Source organism: Gadus morhua, chromosome 12 (genome assembly GCF_902167405.1).
Source record: "Gadus morhua chromosome 12, gadMor3.0, whole genome shotgun sequence".
NCBI lineage: Eukaryota > Metazoa > Chordata > Actinopteri > Gadiformes > Gadidae > Gadus > Gadus morhua.
In genome coordinates, this window is record NC_044059.1 from 28,860,347 (window position 1) to 28,880,882 (window position 20,536).

The following is a 20,536-nucleotide window of genomic DNA, read 5'->3' on the forward strand; positions in this document are numbered from 1 at the left end:
AGTCACTCCAGTGCCCCGTCGTCCAGTGAGTTACGGCTCTGTTGTCGTCTCTGTAATTGACTCTGCCTGCTGTGAAGAAAGGCGTCTTCCCACAACATAAGAGGTCCTCTGCTTTAAGCTTAGCGTTTTAAATTAGCAAGACATTTCTTTGCAAGATCTTGACTAAAACTGCAGAACACCAAAGTTAATGCAAACAGATGAAAACCTTTTTTCTTAAACATCAGTTTGTAGGGTACCGACAGAGGGTAGTATGGCAACTGGAAAGAAATTCAAAGAAATAAGGATAACAGGAAATTAAGATGACCTAAAATCCTATCTTCAGGCATTATTTCATTATTATAGGTGCACAGCTGTCGTTATCAACGCAAAGCTCACCAAGCAACACATGTCTACCCGTTTGTTCGGCTGACATATCTGATATCTCCCCCAAAAATATGAGAAAAAAAATACAAAAAGTATTTCCCAGACAGGGCCAACGCCCTGTCTGTACACCGAACGGTAGCGAGTAGCTTTTGAACTGCCGTGCGCCCCCTGGTTTTGACTCAGTGGTTGAAGTGAGAATCGTCTGCGCAGGCTGAGCTGGGTTTAATCTGAGAATCTCCCCAGTTCTGAGTCATATTTATTCTAGCAGCCGAGCCGATAGAGAAAGCTCCCTCTGACGGCTGCTTAATAATAGATAACCGCTCCTCTCTGCAGAGAGGAGCAAAGAAAAATGTCTTTCTTCAGCAAATTGGAAGGAGAGTGAGACAGAGATGCAGCGAGAGCAAGATTGTGATAAAAAGAACGAGATAGAAAGAGTGAGTAAGTGAGTGAATGACAGAGAGAGAGAGAGAGAGAGAGAGAGAGAGAGAGAGAGAGAGAGAGAGAGAGAGAGAGAGAGAGAGAGAGAGAGAGAGAGAGAGAGAGAGAGAGAGAGAGAGAGAGAGAGAGAGAGAAGACATCAGGAAGACCACAGGGGAAAAGAGTAAGTTGAGCAGTGGCTTGAGAATGAGTCACACATGCGTACACACACACGCACAGACACACACCCTCTATAACCTTTTTGAAATTAATATATTTTGTTTTTTTTGATGTGTATTCACCCTGCCACACCTAAACTCCCTGCGCATGCACCTCCAACACAGCTTCGCCAACTCCCATCGGCTACAGCTGTGAAAGACAATAACCAGGGAATACCACGAGTTTTGGGAGGCTCTGCTACAGAGAGAGAGAGAGAGAGAGAGAGAGAGAGAGAGAGAGAGAGAGAGAGAGAGAGAGAGAGAGAGAGAGAGAGAGAGAGAGAGAGAGAGAGAGACTCTCCATTCCCTCACTCTTCAATCCAGTCACTGGGAAAGAAGCACTGTGCCAACAGATACAATATGGCTTTTGATTGGGGTCCGGCAAGTGGGTCACAGTCGCTGCAGGTAGAGCGAGATAGAGATGACATAAGACCTTTGAGGATTGAGCTGAATGTCCCCCCCCCCCCCCCCCCCCCCCCCCCCCCCCCCCACCGTCCCGCCCCCCGTCAGAGCTGGAACAGGCTGGTGGTGTAGAGTTTCTAGCGGCCATTTATAGGAGATTGTATTTATTACTCTGCAGTAATAAGACATTGTTCACTGTAATCACATTTCCTCGATGAGCTGCAGAGAAACCCAAGAAAGCTCTGCATCCCCGAGACTCACGGACAGGAACGTCCACAAGAACGCTCAGCTATATTCACAACCATCATCGCTCTTAAACGGGAATTTGTCTTCAACATAATCAAAGAAGCATATGATCATCAAAACCAATCTCTTGTGATTGATTGGTTGTCTTTATTGACAAACAGTGCATTGTAATAGTAAGGTTCAGAAAGGTAATGGTTACAAACTCTCGCACACTTACATTATACCAACAGCTGACTGTACATTGACCATCACATACTTTGTATTACCGCATACATACAGTAGGCCTACATACACGGGTGTGCACACGCACACAGACAATTATATTACAGTCACATTGTTGGCCCGACAGAGAGATGCTCTGCGGTCCATGTGGTCGAACAACTCCAACCGACGGTCATGGAGGGAGGCTGGAAAAAAGGCAGAGACTAAAGCCGACACACAATATCCTTTTTTCAACAGAAAACACAACACACGCACACACTGAACAGTACGGCAGGCAAGTCTGTTTTGTTGTCTTTTTCACTATTTTCTGTTCGGTTCATTAAAAAGTGTGCGGAAGGAACCTCGCAGTCCAAAACAAAACCAATGGTAGCGCTAGGATCTGCTGTGATTGGACTACGAGCCGGTCGCCAAAAGGTGGATGTGTTAGTTAGACACAATCCATGCCTTCATTTTCTAGCGTTTGTACAGGTTGTTTTTTTATTGTTAAAATGTATTACTAGCTAACTGGTGCTCATTCTTACTTGTGTCAGGCGATACAATCAATTAATAAATAAAAAAATACACAAACAAATGAATAAATAACACATAAATAAATAAGACAAAATTAATGATATTCTTCCAAAAATAAGGGAAGACTGGAATGGAACACTTTGGTGTGAGAGCATTCGGAAAACTAACACTGCTTCGAGGCGTTTAGTGTTTTCTAGACCAAACTGTCAAAACTCGGAGAGAACACTGTGTTTTTGTGTGTGTGTTAAAACTAGAAACTGGCGTGTATCTTTGCGCGCGGTGACAACAAAAGAAACACAAACAGCCCAGACTTGACGGCGTTTGATGCTCTTGTCTTCCCCGGCCGCGAGCTTCAACAGTGAGTGAAAGTAGAAGGTTGAAATGTAGATTAAAGCAGAACTCAGAGTGGTGGCTCTGAGAGATAGACATGAGAGGATTGAAGAGGAGTGCAAAGGCAACGGATATCTGCATACACAAGGAGGGAGAGCAAGGAGGAGAGCTGACGGGGAGGGGGCTGGGGGAGAGAGAAAGTGTCTCTTCAGCCTCATTTTTATTCAAGCGCAGGCGTCTATATCGCCCCTTCTCCCTCTTCTGTCTCCCTTCTTCTCACTTATTCATATTTCTTCCCTCTCTCCCTCTTCCCACCTCCGTCGTGGCCTCCACCGCCCAGTGATCCAGCTATATTACACTGGCTGCTTATTTAATGAGGGGAGGCGTTTTTCCGTTAACCACAAAGCCATTTATAGAGAAATCCAAGCTAAATATGTAAAGAAAGCGGACCACTGATCATGTCCATGGAAGTTGTGCAGTCAGCTTCCCAGTGTGAGCTTGGGAAGCCACATTCCGATATCTTTGCCTTGCCTGAATACATTGTTTAAGTCATTTTCCAGAGAGAATCAACAGTGTTTTCTGGCAATAGTCACTAGTTAGACAAATGGTACAGGAAGGCTGAGGGAAAGGATAAAGGCTATACATGTCTGGTCTTTCACATGCGCAATGCTCAATGATGTCACGAATAATTTGTCATATTGGTAATGTGCAAATTTTTTTAGCCATTTCTAATCCATTTGTTTGATAGAAAGAAAGAAATAATACATAGATGAACTTAATATGCTGACCACAATTGAACACTTTAACCGTTAAAAGCAACACAGGATTTCCCAATAGGGTAAATCTTCTAGTCCCTGAGCAATCTTACATAAACCTCATCAGAAGAATCAAAAACCATCATTCAATCAGAAATACGAAAAAATCCTTAAACACTTAATTTTGGCAAATCCTAAAGGGATGTATGCATTTATTAATTATATACCCCGTTTTATCCCATTTATCCTGTGTGCGTGCACATACACGCACATGCAAAGACACACACACAAACACACACACACACACACACACACACGCACTTGTGTTTCTCTGTCCCTAGTATAAACAAGACAAGCCACAAAAATGAATACAGGAATGATGTTCATGATTTCATCCTTCATGTCAAGGGCATCATTTATCAAGTTTACAATCTTTTCAGAAACATAAATCAATACTATCCCCCACTGCTTTCTTAAGCATAGCCCCCTCTCAAACACACTAAGGATCCAATCCAAGCCAATCACAAGGCATGTGACATTAAAAAGTCCCATCAGGTATCAAATGTTTCTGAGACGATATGAGTTTTCCGGGCGGCACGAGTTGTCACGTCGGTTATTAAACCTCCGAGCTGGAGCTCCTTCTCCCGAGCCCTCTGTTTACAGAGTTATTCCGCTGATGCGCTGACACGGTCCCCGTGGTTCTCGATGCGCACTTTAATGTGTTCAATAAGCTAGTGTTGCCTGGCAACAAATTCAATTCAAGCAATATTGGCTGAGCAGAGTTTGTGGCCAAAAGTGACAATCGGATTGCTGGGGATGTGAAACCAAAGCTCTCAATGTCATTTATCGACTCACACGAGTCACACACTGTCTTTTACTTTGGCGTTCTCCTTGTTTTCCAGGGGCGTATTGTAACTGACAAACACGAAACACAACCTTAAATCCAACAGGAGTCATGCAATAGTTAAGTATTTAAATGCAAAATGTTAAATGCTGTTATTTCTGCCATGTGAACAATGTAATCCCGGTCACAACCAAAGCCACACACGCATAGATCCCCCTGGCTGAGGCTGGAACCAAGATGAATTATCTGTACTGGATGAGTGTGAATGGAGCCCAATATCTACGATGAGATATCTCAGTGATTAATAACCTAGTCTCACTCCCATGAAGATGGATCCACTGAGAGGGCAATCTGTGCCAAAGAGCAAATAGAATATGAGATGGTAAATACAGCTTATTTTCCACCCATGTTATTATTTTTCTCAACACTATCGTTTCTATCAACGTTGCTTGGTTTCTTTCACATTTCTGGACACTAATCAAAACGTCTCAGCAAAAATAAAGTCATTTATGAAGTATTTTGTCGTCAGGAAGACATGTGGAGGAAGGTGCATCGCAAAAGGGCGAACAGGCCGCTCTCATTCTATCCCCTTGACGAGACAAACCTTAATTCTTGATCATTTCACCATCTCATGGCTTCAGGGAATGATCAAAGCCAGTGCCAAGAAGATAGATGGAAATATAGGTAGATTGATGCGTAGATTCAGATTGTTAGGTAGGTTGATAGGCATGTCAATTGATAGGTCGAGGAACAGAGATTGACAGTTAGGTAGCGTAGAGTCGCCCGTGACACACATCAAAGTATTGTTTTGGTTCCAGCCTTCGGTTTTGTCTGACGGGTACGAACATCTCTCCACAGACAAGAGGGCACTGTCTCAGACAAGTGTTTGTTGTGTGCTTGATGTTGTTAATGTGAAGGTAAAACGTGTTGCACACAGTTTCTCCTGAATCATTTCCCAGGCGAGACGAAGAAGAATTGTCCTTGGTGTCAATGAAAAAGCACAAATCACAGAATCATGAAACAAGGTGTGTTTTGTTCCAGAGCACGGTCACTGGTGGGAAGAGTTAGTCCGCGGGAGCCAGCAGCATGGGACACAGAACCGACAAATATTTCAGCCACAATGATTTATCCTCAGCTGTTTTTCAAAATGGAAGCAAAACAATTAAGCATCATGGGAACTTCCCATATAATAATATCTACAGACTCTTCAATATGAAGACTAGAATGGTCTTATTGGTGCGTGGAAGCTTTGAGAGCCGACCGTACGATAGGTCTTGTGTCCCTGTAGAATAGAGATTGGCATTTCTGCCTGAACTATGTCCGAGTCTTGATGTGGATTTTCTTTTGCAGTGACCAGAACATGTTTACAGTCGTGTTCAAATATTTAAAAGTCCAGGGTCATTGTCTTTTTTCTTTTGGTACTGCCTCACAGATTGAGGAAGCTTCCCTGTGTATTGCCGGACAGTTTGTTCATATACAGTTACTATCATATAGTATACTTCTTCACAGTAATATTTGGACCATTCGAGTATGAGCAGAAAACCCCTTGTGTGTTTGTGATGGGGGGGGGAGAATAGTGGCTTCAAGGTTATGGACTGCAGCTGCCGTTTGAAAATCCTTATTTCCACTTTCAATTGAGATACTCTGAATTCAGCCAGCAGTCTGTGCATAAACGCCAGAGTTGTGAGGGGTACGTCTGTCAGAATGGATTTGGACAGACTTTGGGTTCGGGTGAGGGCGTCCACGAGTGCTCAAAGTGTCCGTTAAGTCGTCCGGAGTTGATTGCTTTCTGCATTGTACTGTAATGTTCCAAAGGGAACCGCATTGATCCCGTTGGGTTAGTGCGTTACAGTGACTCTGTCGGGGACTGGTCATCGATGTGGTCCCTCATGGACTGGACGCTGGTCAGGATCTTCTTCTGGTGCCCGGCCAGGGACACCCCCAGCCTCTGCAGGTCTCTGCAAGAACCACACAAACAAACAAACAAACAACAACAACAAGAATGACTACTGATCATGAGTCTTTAGTGTCAGTTACACATTTGAATCACCTGAAGGAAACGAGGAAAGACAGAAAGGTAGGAATGAAGAGAGGAAGGAAGACAAGGAAAGAAGGGAAGGAGGAAGTGACACTTGAGAGGTATTGATCCAGCGGTTCAGAGAGAACGCTCCGGCGGGTGGACCTACTCCGTGGTGAGCTGCGTGATCAGGGACAGGGAGTTGATGCCCGACCCGACGAAGGAGTCCCTGTACTGGGTCATCTTCAGCGCGCTCAGCCAGTCCTCCACAGAGCTGACGCTGCTCAGGTCTGGAGCTCCTCGGTCGAGCAGGGCATGGGGGGAGGGCCTTGAGGGAGGGAGGAATAACTCATGAGAAGCCACTTTACAGGGGCCGTGATGTCTGGACGCATGTTGTGAAGGAGCAGGCAGCTGTTGGGCATCGTGTTCTACGACGATACGGTTCGTTGAGCCGGTATTATACGTATGTATGTGTATGTACACGTGGTTAGTGTTGACGTTGTACGACTCCACTCACCCGGCGGGGACGGTGCTGCCGCCCGTCTTGAGGGAGGCGGGGTTACGGATCATCTTGTCCAGCATGCTGACCAGGTCGGGGAACTTGGGCCTGGCGTTGCGGTCCTTCTGCCAGCAGTCCAGCATGAGCTGATGGAGCACCAGGGGGCAGTCCATGGGCGCGGGCAGCCGGAAGTCCTGCTCGATGGCGTTGATGACCTGCGGGGAGGCGAGAGGCACACGGGGGCGTGGTCAGGGTGTACTGCGACCGCATGCGTTCTGACGGCTGCCTGTTCCCTCATACTGGGGGAGGTTTGAAAACAATGTAAGTTCATTATTCGGCATTAAAAAAAACACTTTATTTGATTATTCTTTTCGCTTTTTATTCTTAATGATTTTTCTATGGTCATTTATTTCTGCTGCTGAGAAGGAACCAAATAAAATGAGGCTAGATGTTACAGCATGACCCAACAACAGGTCCAACCAATGACGGATTACCGCATGGGCAAATAGGGCACATGTCCGGGGCCCTGGGTGATGGGGGGCCCTTGATAAATATATATATATTTAGCTATGAACATTGGTGTTTTTACTCTTACAAATGTAGGCCTATGGTAAAAATGAGATGTCCTAATTTTACGTTTGCCGATGTTAAAAATATATTTAATGTAACAAACCATTGAAAGATGTTATATAGGCTACATGTGTAAACATAAAAATTAAAAAAAAAAGTCTCCTTTACGCCTCCCTTTTTAAAAGTAACGTATGTTTTACTTATTACTGATGATCCGTCAGATTCTGACCGAACAGCCTCAATTCTTTATATTTTGAACTAACAAAATTCGTTAAAGGATGTCATTAGGTGCTTTTAAAGTCATGATATATTAACCTGACAGGTTGTGCTGTTAAGATGAGCGGCTGGCGCTATGCGGGTCTCTCTCTCTCTCTCTCTCTCTCTCTCCCTTTCTCTCCCTCTCTCTCCCTCTCTCTCCCTCTCTCTCCCTCTCTCTCTCTCTCTCTCTCTCCCCCTCTCTCCCCCTCTCTCCCCCCCCCCCCGTGTTGGTAGGGGTCCATGGCTGGTTTGTGTCCAGGGCCCGTGGTCATGTTAATCCGTCCTTGGGTCCAACACTGTATTGTCTTCCTACTGATTATCAACTTCACATTCTGCACATTGAGCAGTTACAAGTTACAAAATGCCTAAAAGCAAGCACTTCCTTGGAGATTTGAAGAGTTGGAAAGTCCTCCTCTCTGCCTCCTGCTTCACAAAAATAACTTGAGAGGGAATACATCACGTCCTTCATGTTGTCAGAGATTAGCGCTTGTGCGTGCGTGTCACCGTGTGTCTGCGTGTGCGTCAGCGAGAAACGGTAAAATGAGCGTGGCTGAGCGTCAGGCATTCTGCCGCTGCCGGGGTGAACTCTGGCCGACCCCGCCACACTTCTGGGGGCTTTGGTGCTGCATAAATTCCCGCTAAGCACCCGCTGTCAATCCGAGCGCGGCTCGGGCTGCGGCGCGACGGCGTGTGCGGCGCTTTCATGGTTAATTCATGTCGAACACATCACCTGTGGTGGCTCCCCTGACAGAACCTCATTTCATGTTCCCCCAAAAAGCGCACCCTTAAATCCCTGCGTGTGTGCTCTCACACGCGCTTTTATCTGTGTGTCTGTCAAGTGCCTTTGTGCTGTGTGTGTGTGTGTGTGTGTGTGTGTGTGTGTGTGTGTGTGTGTGTGTGTGTGTGTGTGTGTGTGTGTGCGCGCGCGCCCCCCCACCCACGTACAGGGTGTGTTTTTGGGTGCGGGGTTCATGCATATTTAATCACGGATCCATCAGTCCTGCTGTGTTATAGCAGAACTTCTGATTCAGAAGTACAACTGTGCTACAGCAGAACTTCTGATTCAGAAGTCCAACTTTGTTACAGCAGAACCTCAGATCCAGCAGTCCTCTTGTGTGGCCTCTTATTTCTACAATGTTCTGTAACCTTAACATACCCTTTCTGACTGTTTACATCTGCTGGCCAAATCGGTTTTAGCTGACTTTAGATCTAAAGTCTGATTTGTGAGACTAATGCAGCCTCTGGTTATCTATAGCCTAAAAACAAACACACACACACAACACACACAAACATCTCCATTACTATAGACTGTATGTGCAACATAACGTAAAACTGGTGCTTCAGCATTACTGGGGGATATACTGGCTCTAAGAACTATCAGAAGGAGAGGCAGAGGTTGAGTGTGGGAAGACAGACAAGGGAGGAATCAGACTCAACGAAAGAAAGAATGAATGAAGGCAAGAAAAAAATTAAAGGCTTGGTCAAACATAAAATCTGAGTATTGAACACATCAGTGCTGCCCTGCGGGCAGGAGATGGACTAGATAGCCTCCGTGCAGTTGAACTGTGCCCATGTGCGGTCAAAAGACTCTCTGAACTGACCCAACCTGCACTTACCCAAGACACCAGCAATTAAAACCTCACAACCGCCTTCCTAGCATCAGTTTGTCTTCATGGCACAGCGGCAGGCAGAGCGGAGCCGTCTCAGATGAGTCTGAGCGCCGCAGGAGCTGTTCCCCAAGTGTTTCCCAACAAACGGCTAATTGAGCTAATTTACCAGGTAATAAACCGCAGATTAGTGCTTACAGCCAGTGAGGGGGGGGGTGCGGTGACTTTACTGCTCACTTCCATTTCTATCAACGCTCGCTGTGCATAATATCTTCTTTCCATTTTTTTAACGCCGCTTTATAGACTTGGCAGCTCGGTGTTTTATAAAGTATGTTATCAAGAATTATGAAGATGGTAACTCGAACCTCTTTTGTGGAACCTCAGATCACATGATTGAAACAAGAAGGACTCGAAGTGGTGACCTTAAACCGAGCATTTAAAACATAAGGAACATTCACTGATTTGAACCTCGCGATGGCCTTGAGGACAGGAAGAGGGGTAAAGCGAAGGGAAACAGAGGCGCTGTACATGGACACACTGTGGATTTTGCGGTGAGAAATAAGGAACAATGGTGACTTAAAGCACTATCAGAGTGTTTCAGACAGAAACCAAAACATCCCTTTAGCTTTGAAACGTGAGAGATAATTCAACCGCCGACTGACATGTGGAAGCCATGTCTCGCAAAAACAGGAAAAAGAATCACACAGAAGACACACAGACGCACACACGTTCCCACATGGTAGGAAGGGAAGTGAACAGATAAACAAAGAGGTTGTGGGGTCGCTCATAGACATGGACCCACACACACACACACACACGCACGCACACACACACACGCAAACAGAGACACACACACACACAAACACACATACACAGGTTGGCAGCGTGGAGCCACAAAGACATGGACCCACAAGCACACACACACACACACACACCCAGCGGGCAGCGGGACGGGGTGACGTACGTCTTGGTTGCTCATGTCCCAGTACGGCCTCTCTCCGTAGGACATCACCTCCCAGGTGACGATGCCGTAGCTCCACACGTCTGAGGCCGACGTGAACTTCCTGTAGGCGATGGCCTCGGGGGCCGTCCAGCGCACCGGGATCTTACCCCCCTGGGACGGACACACACACACACACACACACACACACACACACACACACACACACACACACACACACACACACACACACACACACACACACACACACACACACACACACACACACACACACACACACACAGCATGGCTGTTACTTCTTTACCTCACGCTCGTTTGCCTGCTGATGTCACATCCTGCTTAACAGAAGCCCGGTCAGTCATTGCTCACAGTAATAAACAAAGAGGAGTGAGCTTCATAGCACCTCAACTCTCAAGTAATAGTATAGTATAGATAGTAGTATAAGTATATAGTATAATAGTACATATCAAGTATACCTCAAGCAAACAATTCAATTCAAGGAAGGGACAAACAGACGACAATATGTTTGTATTTTTGTGTGTATGTGTGTGTATGTACGTACATACATGTGCATGTACGTGTGTATGTATGTACGTGTGTGCATGCGCGCGCGCGAGCGTGCGTGCGTGCGGTGCGCGCCCTCACCAGGGAGCTGGTGTAGGTGGGGTCGGAGGTGTCCTCCTCCAGGTAGCGGGACAGGCCGAAGTCTGAGACCTTACACACCAGGTTGCTGTTCACCAGGATGTTCCGGGCGGCCAGGTCACGGTGCACGTAGCTCATCTCCGCCAGGTACCTAGCACAACACACAACACCTGAGTACCTACCACACAACACCACACAACACCTGAGTACCTACCACACAACATAGCACCACACAACACCTGAGTACCTACCACACAACACCTGAGTACCTACCACACAACATAGCACCACACAACACCTGAGTACCTACCACACAACACCTGAGTACCTACCACAAAACACAACACCTGAGTACCTACCACACAACACCACACAACACCTGAGTACCTACCTACCACACAACACCACACAACACCTGAGTACCTACCACACAACATAGCACCACACAACACCTGAGTACCTACCTACCACACAACACCTGAGTACCTACCACACAACACAACACCCGAGTACCTACCACACAACATAGCACCACACAACACCTGAGTGCCTACCACACCACACAACACCTGAGTACCTACCACAACACACAACACCTGAGTACCTACCACACAACATAACACCACCCAACACCTGAGTACCTACCACGCAACACCTGAGTACCTACCACACAACACCTGAGTACCTACCACACAACACCTGAGTACCTACCACACAAAACCCAACACCTGAGTGCCTACCACACAACACCCAACACCTGAGTGCCTACCACACAACACCCAACACCTGAGTGCCTACCACACAACACAACACCTGAGTACCTACCACACAACACCCAACACCTGAGTGCCTACCACACAACACAACACCTGAGTACCTACCACACAACACCCAACACCTGAGTACCTACCACACAACACAACACCTGAGTACCTACCACACAACACCCAACACCTGAGTGTGTGTGTGTGTGTGTGTGTGTGTGTGTGTGTGTGTTTGTATTTGGGCATCCGTGTGTGCGTGGTTTGCGAGTGTGTTTGTGTTTGCGTAAATGTGTGTATATATATTTGTGTGAGTGTATTTGTATGTATGTGTGTGCAGGTATGTGTGTGTGTGTGGACCTCCATGTGTGCGTGGTGTGTGTGTGTGTGTGTGAGTACCTCATGCCGGATGCGATGCCCCTCAGCATTCCCACAAGCTGGATGACCGGGAACGTTCCGTCGTTTCGCTGCGGAAGGACGGAACAATGTCTGATCAGACGTCAGGACGACTACGATTCAGTGAGGAGAAGGAAAACACTTGAAGTTACGTTTGCAAACAAATCAATCCTAATTTGAAATTGAGGTGCCAATGTGAATAACCACACACACACACACACACACACACACACACACACACACACACACACACACACACACACACACACACACACACACACACACACACACACACACACACACACACACACACAAAACACATCCGACATATATCCTGAAAAGAACATCTATGGTGGATAATTGTACATTGCGATGCGTAAGGTGTTGTGATGTGTAAGTGCATATAGGAGGAATCCACCAATTTTTAAAATACAACCTGAAGCCTGATTCCAGATCAGGAGTTCTTTGAATACCAACTCAAGTTTTATTGCTACTTATTGACAAGTGATAATAATGTCTTTGTCTTCCAAACATTGAGTTTCTCGAACAGATTTTCTGACTATGATTTTTGATTTTTGAACTGAAGTGGTGTGTTTATCCACGACATTACCTAGGTTGGTTAGGCGGTTGGGCACACCGTCGTGTCCTGTAAATACACTGTGATTGCCTTCATGTACGAGAGGGTGGCGCGTGTCTTTTTCCCTGTGTGTGTGTGTGTGTGTGTGTGTGTGTGTTATAAATGACATAGTGCATCCATCCAACCATGCCTTTGAAGCTTCTCTCACCTAATCCTCTGCAGGCTAAACCTTCAAGGTATACACACACACGCGTGATAACACACTCAAGCACACACATGCAGGGACTTACTCGCATGAAGGCATGAAGGCATTTGTGCGCACAAATGCGCACAAAGCCCGAACATTCATATGCAGGACACACACAAACACACACCAACACCGACACACACACTGATCGATCCCAATGGTGATGCTGGCTTTGCAAGACTGTGTCTTGAAGCCACAGGACAATCAATGTGTTTGTGTGTGTTTGTATGCGTGTGTGTGTTGTGCGTGAGTGAGTTTCAGTCAAGGATTCTTGAGTCAAAAGAGGTCATGCTGTGAGAAGCAAACATCAAAGCGCTTCATGTTCTGTTTTTAGAGCTGGCCTAAAAGAAGGACGGATCAAAGACAGACGGTCGTATGGACAGGTTGGCACGGGGAGGAACAGAGGGGGAGAGAGCGTCAGAGAGAGGGTCTTACACACATGGGTGAGTCAGAGAGAGGGAGAGAGAGAGAGAGAGAGAGAGAGAGAGAGAGAGAGAGAGACAAATAGGGTGGACAGACAGGATGAAAATATTGGTCATATTTCGCACAGCGAACCAAACAATGAAGCTATAAATATATATATATATATATATATATATATATATATATATATATATATTGAATACTGGTGCTTGTTATTACCCTCAGGAAAGAGTCGAGTGCGCCGTTCTCCATGAACTCTGTGATGATCATGGTGGGCCGGCTCTTGGTGACCACCCCCTCTAGGCGGATGATGTTGGGCTGGTCGAACTGGCCCATGATTGACGCCTCGGACAGGAAGTCCCGCCGCTGCCGCTCGGAGTAGCCCGCCTTCAGTGTTTTGATGGCGACAGGAAATTCTTTCTTCCCTACTAGCTTCAGACGGCCTTTGTACACCTCACCGAACTCACCTGGGGAGGAAGACACCATTGACACTTTTCAAGACAAAAGCTTTATTTACCGCAGTATATCGGTGAACACACACACACGCACACCCTCTCTTCAGCATCGCTGGACGACGAAAGGAAAAATTGGTTGCAATGCTTTTTCAGAGCACACAATCAGAGAGAAACACTTAAGTGGCAAGGCAATAAATGTACACACCAACACACACGCACAATAACAAACAATGGAAGCAGTTGCGCAAAAAACAGCCATCTTTTGATCGGCACTCAAGAAGCGCTTCGTGGTAAATTGGATCAGAGAGGAGAAATAGGAATTTCGTGACAAGAAAGAACCGATAGATGCTAGACCACCATGCAGTATGGTGACAAATCAAGTGATACTATGTTTTTGACATGAACTCATCGTCTGGGATTTGCAAACATTTCTGAAAGGAGAAAATACAACTCTGGGGTACTCATCACAATTCATGAATATTATGGATCATTGTATTTTGTCTTTGTTTGTCTGTTTACGTCGCGGACATGACTGATATGAATGTGGGGACGGATGGATATCACCGGACATTGTTGCACAAGACCAACACTGAACTGTCCTTTGGTTTTTTTTTATCCTGCCCGCCCAGCCCGTGCTACGGATCGTACGGGTCGTCAGTATCTCGTCTGTCCATCGACGGCAGCGCCTGCTTATCGTACAGCCGGCCTCGGTTTATTTATTCACACTCAGTGGAGGCAGGAGGGACTGTGAGACTGTGAGGGGGGGCAGTTGGAAACAGAATGGATGTTGTGATTCAATCTTGTTCTTAAATCTATCGCTATGTATCCGTCATTTGTTGCTATTGTCATATTGATCTAATTGATATCTATAATCCCTTTTGGGGAGAATTGTGGGCAGAAAGCGATGTCTATCAGATGTGGCTAGCCTATCGTGAACCTTGTAAAAGCCGCATTTCTAGCCTGACACCTCAGTTTCACCTGTTCGCAGGGATGTCGCCTTACTACAAATAGTTTGCAATGCGTAACTGTGCTACCTCACCATGTGAAGTGGATTATCACCCCTTGATGCCGACGGTTTGCTGTGTGAAATTGTGCTACGTCATTGTGTGACATGTATTTATCTAGTTCCTCTTGAGATCCCAAGCCAGTTTTTAGCTTTTACCACTGATGCATGCTGTGTGCTAAGATTCTATCTTCCCTGTACCGTGTAAAGTCTGGTAGACGTGTAGACGTGTAGAAAGTAGACGTGATAATCATAAAAGTTCGAAGTTTCAAGCTTGTAAAACAGTACATGGTTGAAAATGATGGTTAATATGATGAACTGAAACCAGCCCTGCCTTGTTTCTCCCATGGACTTACTTTTGTTCAGTGGATGCCGAATGTTTTTTCTCATATAGCTCTTTGCTTTTCTCTTTTTCCCGCCAATGGCTTTAAACTTTTGCTCAGTGGATGTGTTGTGGCTGTTTATCTTTCCATCTATTCCTCCGCCTGTCCACTGCTGTGGAACAGAGCAGCAATCTCAGGGACACCATTCAGCCCCCATGTTGGTTTCAGGGGCCCAGCAGTGACTTTCTCAGCAGTCATTCTAACGTTTTCTCCAACATCGACGTCCTGAAATCATGTGTGCTCTGGACATACCTCAGGCGTCCTGTGTACTGCTGGAGACTTTCTCTCTTTTATTCCGTGTCAGGAGAGATGACCCCTATGCCTCCCGGGGACATGAAAATGTATGTACTTTCAAAATAAAAGTCCTGCTCCCACAGATAAAATTGTTGCGTGAATAATGGATGAGTGAAGGGGCTTTGATGACGCAGATCGCCCTCCCACACTCTGATCTGTGCACCCCAGAACACTGCTCATTAAAAACGACCTACTGCGAGAGAGAGAGAGAGAGAGAGAGAGAGAGAGAGAGAGAGAGAGAGAGAGAGAGAGAGAGAGAGAGAGAGAGAGAGAGAGAGAGAGAGAGAGAGAGAGAGAGGCCAAGAGAGGATCACCAGAAGAGCGATAAAAGAAGGATACGATGAAGGGATCAATGGATGCTAGATATGGATGATAGATAAACTGTATGACAGAGGGCCCCTGACACTGGGATATGGCCACAGGGATTGAAAGACAAAAACATTGGCTATACATGCATACATATAATATATATATATATATATATATATATATACATACATACATATGCGATTTCTGAGATGCAGATGGGAAAGAGAGGGATGGAGAGGAAGTAGGGGTGGTGTTGGTTACAAGGTTAAAAAAAACAATGGAGGGGCGTGATGCGAGAGTCAGAAAACAGAAAGAAAAACGAGAGATAATAGAGAGAGAGAGAAAAGAGAGAGTAGAGGAGGAAGGCTTTTTTTCAGGTAATCTTCTTTTCAGTATAATTTAATTAGTAGATTTTCCTTTGTTCTCTGAATCTTTCTGTTTTCTGTTTGCACACAACTCCAGGGTGAGGAGATCCACAGGAGAGAGGCTATTAGAACGAGAGATAGAGAGACAGAAAAAGAGAGACAGAGAGAGAGAGAGACAGAGACAGAGACAGAGACAGAGAGAGAGAGAGAGAGAGAGACAGAGAGAGAGAGACACAGAGAGAGAGAGAGAGAGAGAGAGAGACAGAGACAGAGACAGAGAGACAGAGACAGAGACAGAGACAGAGAGAGAGAGAGAGAGAGAGAGAGGGTAAGAGAGTGAGGGGGAAAACGACGATGTGATATAATCACCGAAAGAGATGAGAAGGATAAGGAGGGGGGAAGGGGGTGTAGGAAATGAGGTCAATTAGAAGAAGATAGCTCCACAGGAAAAACTACAGACAGAGACAGAGAGCCCCCCTACACACCCTAGACACCGAAAAGGAGGGGTGTGTTAGTGTGAGTGGGCGGGAAGGAGAGGGAAGGAGAGAGAGACGCTGGGGGAAGGGCCTGTGGGAACACGTTCTCCTCTTCCACAGAGCGCCAGGCGTAGGATTCACCCCGCCATCACACATGTCAGTCAACCACGGCGACCATATGTCCTCACGTTTGACCTCCCCCTTTCTCCCACCTCCTCGCCCCAGCCTCTGTCACCTCTGTCCCTACAGGCGGGAGTGCCTCCACCCGACCCCAGCGACACAAGACAACCAGATAAAGAACAGCAAAACAGGACGTTCAGATGGGAACGAAACCCCAAACTAAAACACGTCCTCCACGAGTGAGGTTCTGAAGGCATCCGTTTGTGACCTTTTCTTTTTCTCAGCGCAGTGTCGGGGAAGGAGTGGTGAACATGGCCCAAACAACAGCTTGATAAGCCAGCTGAAATCAGTCCTGATTGCTGTATGTTTCACAATGAATGTTTAGCGAGTTGAGCTGAGGACTGGTATGACTGGAAGCTCGACACCTCGTCAGTGAAGCAGAAAATGCAATTAAATGCTGCTTTGGATCCTTCCATGCTTTAAGTTAATAAGTGAACAGTTAGCCTCCAAAGATTATCCAGATTTGCACGTTTGTTTCACAATGATCAGTCTATCCTTTGCTTGGCAGGATCTTTTTTCCAGATATGGGCGTGGCCCTATGTTATTCAAAAACCTCTAGCCAATCAGATTAATTAATTTAGTGACTGGTCAGGAGGAAGGAATTTTTTTTAAATCACAGAAATTGCTGAACGCAGCAAACAGAAGCTGAGAATTTCCATCACACAGCGTAGAAAAATACTAGAGCCTTTACATTTTACACATCAAGTTTTGCACATGAATAAAATATCTGTTTTGACTTCAAAGTGCAGCAAATGAGGCAAAATATTGCATTCAGCTTTTCATGTTCACACAATCTGCACTGCTGACATTCACGTCTGGAGCTGTTGAGTTTTTTATATGTTCTCCGGCTTTTCGAGGAGTGACAGCTCGCCTTTGGAGCGAGCCCCATATGCCAGGAGAAGTGTGCGGCTTGTCCGATATTAACGGACGACCCTAGAGAGTAGCGGGGATCAGAGAAGAGACCCTGGTCTCTGAGCTGCTCCATCACCGATGGCCCTGACTGCTCAATCCAACACCCCCTGACTGGAATACCAAACCCCTCTGCTATACCAAACCCTAGCCAGTAGGCCGCTTTCAAAGAGGTGTTATGTAGGAACGAACACAGGTGTATCGGTAAATAAAATAATAAATGTATTTATCGTAAATAAGGGATCCATCATTTACAATTAATTAACTATAGTTAATGCAGTAAAAAGCATTAACTTACCTACAAACACTTTATTAACAATTAACTAATTGCCTAGTCATCACTTACAGATGGAATTCATGTTAACTAAGGAATGCGATGCCCTACCCAAGTGAAGTGACCCCACAAAATATACAGCGACAATAGCACTGATGACAAAGATACCCGGTTGTTATTGGTTAAATGTATCTATCCTCAGGCTAGAGATGTCAAAAGTCGACCTTGGTGTGGTTACAATTAATTTTGCTTTTTCGCACAACGGAAATGCCTTTCAGGCACCTTGTACAATATAGGCCAGCACAGGCAGTTACAAAGGGATGGGTGAGGGAGGGGTATGCAGTTGGTTGCAATCTGCAACCACACCACTAGTTGCTACTTGATTCTACACAATGGACCTAAATACGACATGTGTGAGTTTGTGTCCCACTCTCCCCTACATCGCTGTGATCATGGCCTTTAGTGATCTCAAGGGACAATAAAGTGCTGTTTAGGTCAACAAAGAACACTGCAACTGAAAAATGACCCAGACCACATTACGCGCACCGAGACAAACATTAGAACAGTGCACAGGGAGGTGTCACCTACCTGCTCCGAGAACCTCCTCTATCTTGACGCAGTTGGGGTCTATTTCCTTGGCGAACTCATGGACGGCCTCGTTGGGGTCCTCGTACGTGAAGGGGTCGATGTATATCTTGACCCCTGGGGAGCTGTGCCCGTCGGACATCGTGGGGAAGGTGACGGTGGGGGCCTCTCCGCTGAACTGGTCCGGCCTCAGGTTGGCCTCTGAGGATACAGACAAACCAAACCGAGAGCATGGGACCACAGGAAAGGGACCAAGCAGCTGGTAAGGGAAATAGATATGAGAGAGGAGAGACAGACCCGAGAGCTTTAAGGGCTGATTGTGGTTCCAAGTCGACGCAACGCAATGACCACGCACAACCTGTTTTGGTTCTGCGTCGGACTTTAGTGAGTGGACCAATCACAGCCCTTGCTGCTGCGTCGCCTCGCCTACACTTTTTGGGAGGCGCAAGTCAGGCCCTTGCGGTGGACAAAAGGAGGGGCCGCAAGGACGTAATGAGTCCGTAAACCCCCTTGTGTTGCGTCGACGTGGAAGCACAAGCAGCCCTTCAGTGGGGACAACTGAGCAGACAGTCAATAATTGGGGGAAAGCAGGAGTTTATATCTGGCTGTCAACTCGAGCATAAAATAATCTCCATTGGCAGCACACAAAGCAGGACGCACTGTACATTATCCCTTTCATAGCTTAGTCAATAATGAACTCAAGCTCTCTCTGTCCCGCTCTCTCGTTCTCGTTCGTTCTCTTGTTCTCTCTCTCCCTCTCTCTCCCGTTCTCTCCCACTCTCTCGTTCTCTCCCACTCTCTCGTTCTCTCCCTCTCCCTCGTTCTCTCCCTCTCTTTCTCTCTCTCTCTCTTACCTCCACCTGTGGTGTATTGCTGGAGTTTGTCTCCGTACACACTCTCCTTCAGCTGTCTTCTCCTGTAGCCCAGGAGGAGAAGGATCACTATTTATTACGTTTACTTATGATACGTGTGTATTTTTGTGTGTGCGTGTGTGTGCAGAGTGTGTGTAGTGGGTGTGCGTGTGCGTTCGTCTGTGCATACCTGGTACATATGATCGCTATTGCCACCAGCGAGACGATGACAACTCCGCAGACGAGAGAGCCCGCTATCAGGGACAGCTGCTGGCCCAGCTCTGACTTATACTCATCTACACACACACACACACACACACACACACACACACACACACACACACACATGTCAAACAAAAACACACACACAGATTCACCATGCAGGAATGTCAAACAAAAAAATCACACACACACACACACACACACACACACACACACACACACACACACACACACGGAAACAATTACAATCGGAAGGTCAACAGAATTGGATAGCAGACCAACCACCGATACGAAGCACAAAGACACACCCTCACACACCCTCACACATCCTCACACACCCTCACACACCCTTCCAAACCCATTCTTCTTACCCCCCACCCCCCGGCGGTCCTCCTCTCTCTTACCGTCGGTCAGCGTGTGGAACAGCATCTCCTTGCTGAAGGCTCCGTAGCCGGCCACCGTGCGGGCCCTCACCTGCACCAGGTAGCCGGTCCCGGGCCGGAGACCCTCCAGCACCGCGCCCGGACCCCCGCTCTGGACCACCGAGCTGTTCACCCCCGCCGACAGCTGAGAGAGAGCGAGAGTGAGAGAGAGAGAGAGGAGCGAGAGAGAAGAGTGAGAGAGAGGAGAGATGAGAGAGAAAGAGAGAGAGGGAGAGAGAGAAGAGAGAGAAGAGCGAGAGAGAGGAGAGAGAGGGAGAGGGAGAGAGAAGAGAGGAGAGAGAGAGAAGAGTGAGAGAGAGGAGAGATAAGAGAGAAAGAGAGAGAGGGAGAGAGAGAAGAGAGAGAAGAGCGAGAGAGGGAGAGAGAAGAGAGGAGAGAGAGAGAGAGGTAGAGAGAGAGAGAGGGAGAGGGAGAGGGAGAGAGAGGGCAAGTGAGAGAGCGCGAGAGATGCTTGTTAAGGATTCTAAGTAAAAGCCAGAAGGCTTGGTCCTCTAGTTATGCTGACGTCAGTTGATTTTCAGC

General features: G+C 46.7%; 1 protein-coding gene across 1 annotated transcript in view; it reads right to left on the minus strand.

Annotated features, from left to right (window-relative positions):
- Positions 1-1,753: 1,753 nt before the first annotated feature.
- Positions 1,754-20,536, minus strand: part of LOC115555802 (ephrin type-B receptor 1) — a 49,421-nt gene continuing 30,638 nt past the window's right edge. Inside the window, exons 10-20 of the mRNA XM_030372836.1 lie at positions 19,976-20,138; positions 19,540-19,645; positions 19,353-19,414; positions 18,502-18,699; positions 13,485-13,732; positions 12,022-12,089; positions 10,865-11,012; positions 10,223-10,372; positions 6,842-7,038; positions 6,494-6,652; positions 1,754-6,265 (exon numbers count right to left, since the gene is read on the minus strand). Coding sequence (XP_030228696.1) covers positions 6,154-6,265; positions 6,494-6,652; positions 6,842-7,038; positions 10,223-10,372; positions 10,865-11,012; positions 12,022-12,089; positions 13,485-13,732; positions 18,502-18,699; positions 19,353-19,414; positions 19,540-19,645; positions 19,976-20,138 — 1,611 coding nt within the window. The 3' untranslated portion in view covers positions 1,754-6,153. The remainder of the gene's footprint in view (positions 6,266-6,493; positions 6,653-6,841; positions 7,039-10,222; positions 10,373-10,864; positions 11,013-12,021; positions 12,090-13,484; positions 13,733-18,501; positions 18,700-19,352; positions 19,415-19,539; positions 19,646-19,975; positions 20,139-20,536) is intronic.